The following is a 7,969-nucleotide window of genomic DNA, read 5'->3' as shown; positions in this document are numbered from 1 at the left end:
AGGAAGCGGAGGGGGATGGGCGTGCGGCCTCGTGTGCATGCGGACACTGAAAGTAGAGGGTGCGCAGGTGTCCGAACGGGAGGCGCGGAGGTTCCCACGTGTGCGCAACGCGCGTGAAATGGAGTAGCAGCGTTGACATCCGGACACAGACATCCGTCTGGACGTCCGGGCGCTAGCCACGCCCTTACTTGTTTTCTCATTTTCTCGAGTCATGAATGAGCAGTTAAAATGCACGATCCCGAGCCACACAAACTCTAGTTTTTCCAGGGGAGATGCAATTCAAATGTCGCGGGTTTTTGTTTTATTTTGAATTTGTTGTGCTTGACAAAAACATATAGTGAGACGTGAAAGCATATCTATATCTCTTATAAAGATAAACTCCACTCGCAATTTATCTTGCCATGCAAAGTGTCAACATCAGCATCCGCTAGAACATCCTACAGCACAGTCAACTATCTCGACATGTAAAGTGTCCACACCATCATCCACTAACACATCCAAGTAACACATGCCATTATGTCTTCGTTCAAGCTATTCACATTAGCAAACCACATCATTTACTAACATATATTTAATTGTCCACATTAGAATGCTAAAAATCATCCACTAACATGTATTATGATATTTATTCAATCATATTAATAAATATAAGTAGTATAATTTCACCAGCGATCCCCGCAGCAACGCGCGGGACGTTCTTCTAGTTTCTCCAATAATAGAAGACAAGTGATGGCCTATCGACAGTGATGAAAAAAAAACAGTTGAGCATTCAAAGGTTTATGTATCGCCCTAACACCTTCTTGCCTTATATTACTCTAAATACTCTAAGGGTTGTTTGGTTTGTGGAATGAAGTGGTCCACCATCATCTCCACTCTCTAGTTTTTTTGTTTGGTTTGTGAAATAAAATGAGTTGATCCATCACCACCATATTCCTCCCAAGCTAATAATTGTATGAGGAATGTGGTCGTTCCACTAAATTTAATTATGCATCACCCCATATAGAATGAATTAGTTGCCCAAACAAAACACTCCATAAAAGAAGCTTAAAACACGTAGATGAAAGGACTATTAAAGTTTGGTGTGGACAATAGGGCTAGGCATATTCATATCGTAAACTAAAAACCGAATCAAACAGAAGTGTTGGTTTCTTTTTTGTTTTTGGTTTTGGTTTTAGCAGTTGAGAAGTTCGGTTCTCGACTTCAGGCCCCAATCGAATCAATGAACCGACAAAACCAAACTACAAGTCTGTTAAAAAAATGTATTTGATAGCTATCTGTTAAAATAGTTTGACTTTGATCTAGTGAAGATTTCCACTTTTTTGGAGTAGAGGATAAATGTTTTGGATCCATCGTTGCTAATTTTTGCACGTACTCCTTCAATTCTAAATTAAAAGTCCTTGGGTGGCTTTTCTAAATACATAGCATACATGTTATATCTAGATATATATGAAAAACTATATATCAAAAAATAAGAACAATTTATAATTTGGAACATGAATAAGTAGCTATTAGCAGGCATCATCCAAAGAGGTCCTGCTCTTACAATTTTCCTTCGCGTGGCACTAATCTTTTACCGAGAGAATTTGAGACTAACTTCTCGAACTGCACTCGCTGGCCGCCGCACAGGTGGAAACTATGTCGCGAAGCTATTCAGTATTCGCCGCCAATGATTTGCTCTACCACTCTACAGGTGGCGCAGGTACCACGTCGCCACCCACATCGGTCGGCCCTTTTAAAATTTCGCTGCATTGCATCTGCATGCCACCTGCTAGTAGCTACGACGACGAAATGCCAACGAAGGCCCAGTTCCAAATTTTTAGGCAAAATGGGTACCGTAATATTTTCGTTGTTATTTGTCAAATAGTGTCCAATCATAGTCTAATTAGGCTTAAAAGATTCGTCTCGTGAATTTCGTCTAAACTGTGTAATTAGTTTTATTTTTTATTTATATTTAATGCTTCATGCATGCATCAAAGATTTGATGTGACGGGAAATGTGAAAAATTTTGCAAATTTTTTTGCAAACTAAACTGGACCGAAAGCATTCGGAAACCGTAGGCAAGCAGGCAACTGCCGACGCCTGGACACGCTGGCGTGCTTGGCAATCAGCGTCAACGGGCACACGTGAGCACGCGACGCGCTCACGCACCCGCCGCCCGCGGCGCCCCGCAACAAATCCGGCGCGCCCGGTCGCCCCCACCCACCGGCCCGGGCACCGCCGCCAGCCAACCGCGCGCCTCCACGTCGCGGATCTCGCTGCGGGGCCTTTGGGCTCGACAGGTCAGCCGCGACAGCTTTCGATCCATCCCTTCCTTCCTGTTCACTTTCTCCTCCTCGTGAAGCGAGCGCTCCTTGCCTCCCCCTCCCCTGCGATTCCATTTCCATCCCGTCCCGGACGAAACGGCTTCCAACTTTCAAAACGGCCGCGGCGCAGATCCACACGCACAGGCAGGCAGACGGACAGGACCGCCGCCGCAGTTTTCAAATGCCGGGGCGGATTTCCCTGCAGAGATAGACTATAGAGCCTGTTCGTTTGCTGGTTTCAACCAGCCCAAACCAGTCAGCCAATAGTATTTTCCTCTCACAAAAAATCAGCACCAACCAGTCTAAACCAGCACCAGCCCCAACCAGCAAACAGGCCCAGAGAGAGACGGAGGCCAGCAGTAGCACCACCGGGATCTCTCCTTCTCGTCGTCCACCGGGGCGCTAGCTACAGCCTAGAGCCATGGGGAACAGCATCTACCGGTTCCTGTGCGGCCTGTGCGCGCCCTCGTCGTCGGAGCACGGGCTCCACGGCGCGCCCCCCGCCGTTGCCGCGCTCGGCCGCGACATCCTCAGTTTCCAGAGCACCTCGCAGGTGAGCTATCCGTCCGCGAGCTGAATTCCCCGATTGCACGTTTGCTCGGCCGCCGTTCGGTGTGGGTTTTGCTGGCAATTACCTCTACATGAGCTTGATTAATTTGGCGGGGTTCTGTCTGCTGTGTTGTGGTTTTTTTAAGGTCCCGGACGAGCTGAGCCGGCACGTCGTCTCCTCCAAGAAAGCGCAGGCGAATTGGTACGCGATTTCTCTATTGTTTTTCTTCCTTCTCTGCTTCATTTCTTCCATCTGTGCACCGGCTGGAGCTGTCGTGGTTGCGAGGGCTTCGATAAGTGGAGTTGAGAAAGAGACTTTATCTTTAGAAATTAATGGAAAACATAGCGGCGGTAATTAACCTTAGCTTCTTCTGAATTTTGTGGCCACAGAACAAAACAGTGACATAAATTCAGTGCAGCCAGCGTGTGGTAGCATATTTATCTAGTACAGTGTACCCACATAAATAAAAGGAAATAGAGCTTTCCTTATGGCAAGAACGAAGGACAGATGGCAGTAGACTCGTTCAACTGCCATAACAGTGAGCTACTAGTACGAGTAGTATACTCTACATTTTCCTTTCTTTACAACCGAAGGAGTTTTGATAACAGAATAAATTACTGAGTTACTGTGCTAGTAGATCTAATATCGCCGGCTGATTTATCACTGAAGTAAATTACGTCATTTAATCGCTAAATTCGTTGAAAAATTGACTGCGGTAGCTGGTAGTGGTACTAGTAGGCTGTGGATTTGTCGTTCATCATGACGACAACTGACAAGTAGCGAGCACCAACATCTAGCTGGGACTGTAAAATGCTGTCATTGATAAACTCCTTGCGCTCATGTAAGGTACAAGAAACTGCTGGTGGCATGGAAGAAAGCCCGGCCGCCTCCGAAGACGCTCGAGGAGGCTGCGGCCTTCGTTGTGCAGACGCTCAAGAACCATCAGAAAGCAGATGTGGAGGTACCTTCAACTTCCCAACCCCACGCGTACCTCCAACCCACAATGGTGCTCAAGCTCAACAACTCTAAAAATATTGGTTCCTGCTTGTGTTCTCCCAGGGCCTGCTGTCTTTCTACGGCCTGCCGCATCCGAACGCGGCAGCAGGCGCACCCGCTGCTCCTCCGCCGCCCAAGCCCCAGGGCGCCAAGTTCGAGCTGCACACGCTCCCCGTAAGAGCCCGGCCGGCCGGCTCCCATTTCCTGAATCTTTCCGTGGTCATGTCTACGGGTTAACGACTAACGAGTGTTCTCGCTGGTTTGTCAGATTGACCCCAAGTCTGTAGCCGACGGCGACACGGTCAACGTGTACGTCGACACGGCGGACCCCCGGGAGTCCGGCAGCGTGCCCCGCGAGGTGCAGAAGGCTGCGGCGGAGCGGGCCAAGGCGCGGGCCGCCAAGAACTACCAGAAGGCCGACGCGCTGCAGAAGATCATAGTCGACGCAGGATACAGGTGATCACTACGTCACTGGCTTCTGAAACTTGGCTTCACTCTTCTCGTGTTTTCGGCAGAACACCTCAAAACATTTGGTTCAGGCTGCTGTGACGGTTCTGTTTCTGAAACTTTGCGCGATGCGATGCAGGCCGGTTCCTAACGCGAGAGGCGAGGAGGTGCTAGCGAAGAAGTACAGGATCAGGCTGAGGTTTGCGCAACGCGTGCTGTTTTTATTTACCAATAACAAGGAGCATGTGCGTTGATTCCTCTGCATTTCTGCAATCAGATCAATCCTGAAGCAGTGAGAGTTGAATATGCATGTGCACTGTGCAGGGGGATCGATGCGCCCGAGAGCGCGATGCCGTATGGCAAGGAGGCCAAAGAGGCGCTGCTCAAACTTGTGCAGGGGAAGAGCTTGAAGGTCTACGTGTATGACGAGGACCGGTATGGTAGATGCGTCGGAGACATCTACTGCGACGGCGTATTTGTGCAGGTACGATTGCACTCGCTTGCATGTCTTTTTTTAAAAAATTTGCCTTTTCACTAGTAGTCATGTAATACATTAGGCGTGGATTATTCATTTGCTTTGTTTCGATGAAGGGCGAGGGATGTTTTTTCTTATCTTATTAGGGTCATGAAAAGCTTAGATGCATGTTGCACATGATAGACGCAAAACTAAAGACCTCTGCATTTTGCAAGAAACTGTCAAAAATGTTTGAGCTGTAACATCGTCGTCAACAATGCACTGTAACAAACAATTAGTCTATCCTGAACGCCTGACAGTCCTTCAATTAATTATGGGATTGTCCAACTTGCTTTCAATGCTCAGGAGCAAATGCTGAAGAAAGGTTTTGCCTGGCACTACACCGCCTATGATCAACGCCCAGAGCTGGCCAAGGTAAAGCTATGTCGATCACTTGGCTGAAAAAGATCACGCAACCTTGTGAACTTTTCTGAGATAATGGTCCAATGCATAATTTCTGAAAAAGAAATGCCCTTCTCCTCTTAACCAACAGTGGGAGAAACAAGCACAGACTGGCCGGAAGGGATTGTGGGCGTCGTCGAAGCCACAGAAACCATGGGAGTGGAGGAAGGACAAGCGCAACGGGACAGCATGAACAGACCCCCGAGGCTCAGTAATAGCCATGAACACCAGATTGATTTATTTAACTGCAGACCTTTAGGGCAGTATTTGAAATGAGCACCACCGTAATCAGTATATCGCGGGGTTCAGTATATATTGTGCAGGCTTGCAGCATGTTTGTGTGTACACTAGACGATTCCTTACATGACTGTGAAGCAGGGTGGAGTAGATTGGTGTGATCCCTAATTTCGTATGGGGATTTGTCGTATAATTTTTTATCAAATGCATTGTATTAGCACCACTTATACTGCTGTGAAGTAGATCAACTGAGCCCGTAAAATATGTTGTATGGAAAGCCACTGTTGATATAGAACTTTGGATGGATGTCAATAGGCTGAACGAATTGCTATATATGTCCTAAAAACGATGTAACTGACCAGTGGTTTTCTTGGGGTCAACCTTGACCGTTTGTTTCTATGCCATCACAAATCGCGATTAGATTCAGTCTGCAATTCCCTGCATAACGTCACGTCCATGCTATTGGACTGTTGCTCGGTTCGTTTGGCTGATAAGCTATGGCCGGAGGTTGGCTAATTTGTTTTGAGAGAAAAATACTATTCGTTGGCTGAAAAAGTATGACTTATAAGCCAAACGAACAGAACGATGTATCTTGGTGGAGTGGGGCCCAAGTGGCTCGGCGGGCGTGTGTAGAACTGTGTTGTACATACGGCCGTAACCCCGTAAGGGACTGGTTGACCCACGCGGCACGCGCTCCCTCTCCAGATGCAACAGCATGCGTCGTCGCCTCTTTTGTGTTCACCTTCACCCCACCGGTGCTTGCCCTTTCTCTCTCTCCTCAGACTCCCCTTGTTTCAGTGGTTTGTCACGTACGTTCACCGGCATCCGGCTCGGCTCCCGTTCAGTTTCACTGCCCTCTTCCACTTGAACACTCGCAAGCTGTCACTCTGCATCTCCTATCTTCCGGTATCAAGATCGCTATTATCGTCCAAGGCCAAACGTTCAATTAGGGAATCTTTTGTCGGTTTGTCCTGTCTCTCTATTTTGCTTATGTTTAGGAAGTAATAAATTTCATTTCAGAAAAAGAAGTCACATCATTTAGAAAAATCGTAAATTAACATAGTAATGATCGTAACTCAAAGTTGCTACAGAATAAGTTATTTTGTAGCCAGAGTAGTGTATATATCAGTTATGCGGAACAGCGGAAGTAAAAAATAATAAGAAAAACTATTATCCTAACAAATGCTTAAAAAATTATTCAATAGTGACGAAACTCTACGATAAAGAAACTAGGAGTATTATTATCTCCTGGCTCTACGGAAGGACGGGCACCAACCAAAATGGTTTTCGCGAGAGAGCAGGTATGTCCTGAGTTGGAGCAACGAGCTCACGAGTGCCTTCCTTGAGATCAAAGATGTGGAAATCGTTGCTATCCCCGAGACAATCGTCGGCAAGGTAGACACACCCGCTCTTAAGGTCATGCTCCACCGCAGAGCACGAGGCCGCAAAGCATCTGGGACCAAGAAGAAACGCGGCGTCGCCAATGTCGGTCACCTTGCACCATTCCTTCTTCGAGAAATCCATCACGTAGGCGCCGACCTCCTCGACACGGTCGAGGGTGCAACCGATGTAGAAGAGGCAGACGAGGAAGAGATCCTTCGAGGATTCGAGGAGGTAGTGTCTGGTCACTTTCCGCTGCGCGTCCGTCGCGAGAGTGGGCAGCGGAGCTTTGAAGGTGACGAGCTCCAGACACGGTTCCGGATCGTCGGGCAAGATGACGAGAGTGCCGACCACGTCTACCGACTCGTGATCGAGGTAGAAGTACATCCCTTGCACAGCAGCCATCTCACCGATGGCCCTCGGTGTGGGGACTTTCCCGGGGACCTCACAAAGGCCCATGTCGTAGGACTGCTTGACCCACGCGCTGCCGCCTCTGATCCGGCAGAACAGAAGCTCCGGGCGCGTGAGGTCGTAGACGAGGACCAGGGGGTCTGGAGGAGCGACGTCGTCAGAGATCCAGTCTGGTGGAGAAGAGGTGGTGTCAGAGACCAGGCACCGGCAGTGGTCCGGTAGCTCGCCGTCCATCGCGGGCAGCGCCGTCTTCTCCCCGGTCTGCGGGTTCCACAGCCAACAGGATCTCGAGGCGGCGTCCACCATGAGCACCAGGCCCTGCGGAGTCTCTACACACCTGTATTCGCAGCACATCTCAGGCACTTGGATGGTGCGCATGGAGCCGTCGGCGACCGAAAGCACGGTCTGGAAAATCTCCGGTGGAACGCCGTGCTTGTAGTCGTACACGAGCAGCGGGAAAGACGAGGCCGCCGCCGCTAGCGGGCCGACATCCTGGGTGAGTTTCGATTCCATCTCGAACGCACCGACGAGAAAACGAGAAACACCGCGCCGCGGATCTGCTCCCCTCGTAGGTTTTGCTCTGTGATTGCTGTTTGGGCTCTGCAACACCACGCCTCGCCCCTCTCTCTTTTAAAGGATCAGACTAGGGAACTGATCCGAGTCGGAGGGCACATCTCAATCCATGTTAATACGAGAGATAACCGTAACGGACCTGGACTCGAGTTCGCT

At 48.9% G+C, this 7,969-nt stretch overlaps 2 protein-coding genes across 3 annotated transcripts; one reads left to right on the top strand and one right to left on the bottom strand.

Moving 5' to 3' along the window:
• The first annotated feature begins 2,162 nt into the window (after positions 1-2,162).
• On the top strand, positions 2,163-5,873 carry LOC136457691 (probable staphylococcal-like nuclease CAN1). Of its 2 annotated transcripts, none has more exons than XR_010759787.1 (9): positions 2,163-2,856; positions 2,999-3,054; positions 3,700-3,814; positions 3,913-4,023; positions 4,118-4,305; positions 4,436-4,541; positions 4,621-4,780; positions 5,117-5,185; positions 5,304-5,371. XR_010759787.1 is itself a non-coding variant. In XM_066457713.1 (9 exons), the coding sequence occupies exons 1-9, from the start codon at positions 2,725-2,727 to the stop codon at positions 5,403-5,405; spliced, it is 993 nt and encodes a 330-aa protein (XP_066313810.1). In that variant the 5' UTR covers positions 2,189-2,724; the 3' UTR covers positions 5,406-5,873. The 2 variants fall into 2 exon arrangements, 1 of the variants encoding a protein (XP_066313810.1); XM_066457713.1 differs by having other exon boundaries at positions 2,189-2,856; positions 4,436-4,495; positions 5,304-5,873.
• Positions 5,874-6,703: 830 nt separating this feature from the next.
• Positions 6,704-7,753, bottom strand: LOC136459523 (uncharacterized). Its single transcript, XM_066459372.1, has one exon. It carries the CDS (start codon positions 7,751-7,753, stop codon positions 6,704-6,706), a length of 1,050 nt encoding a protein of 349 aa, XP_066315469.1.
• Positions 7,754-7,969: the final 216 nt, after the last annotated feature.

Source organism: Miscanthus floridulus, chromosome 6 (assembly GCF_019320115.1).
Source record: "Miscanthus floridulus cultivar M001 chromosome 6, ASM1932011v1, whole genome shotgun sequence".
In the NCBI taxonomy this organism is placed as follows: Eukaryota; Viridiplantae; Streptophyta; class Magnoliopsida; order Poales; family Poaceae; genus Miscanthus; species Miscanthus floridulus.
Note: the sequence above shows the minus strand (reverse complement) of the source record. Positions and strands in the feature narration are given on the sequence as shown.

What these genes read in the sequence shown, in the direction of transcription:
- LOC136459523 (XM_066459372.1), bottom strand. Translation starts at nt 7,753, where the DNA reads ATGGAATCGAAACTCACCCAGGATGTCGGCCCGCTAGCGGCGGCGGCC.
- LOC136457691 (XM_066457713.1), top strand. Translation starts at nt 2,725, where the DNA reads ATGGGGAACAGCATCTACCGGTTCCTGTGCGGCCTGTGCGCGCCCTCG. An exon ending in GCGACGGCGTATTTGTGCAG is followed by an intron (nt 4,781 to 5,116) that starts GTACGATTGCAC and finishes TTCAATGCTCAG; the next exon opens with GAGCAAATGCTGAAGAAAGG. An exon ending in AACGCCCAGAGCTGGCCAAG is followed by an intron (nt 5,186 to 5,303) that starts GTAAAGCTATGT and finishes CTTAACCAACAG; the next exon opens with TGGGAGAAACAAGCACAGAC.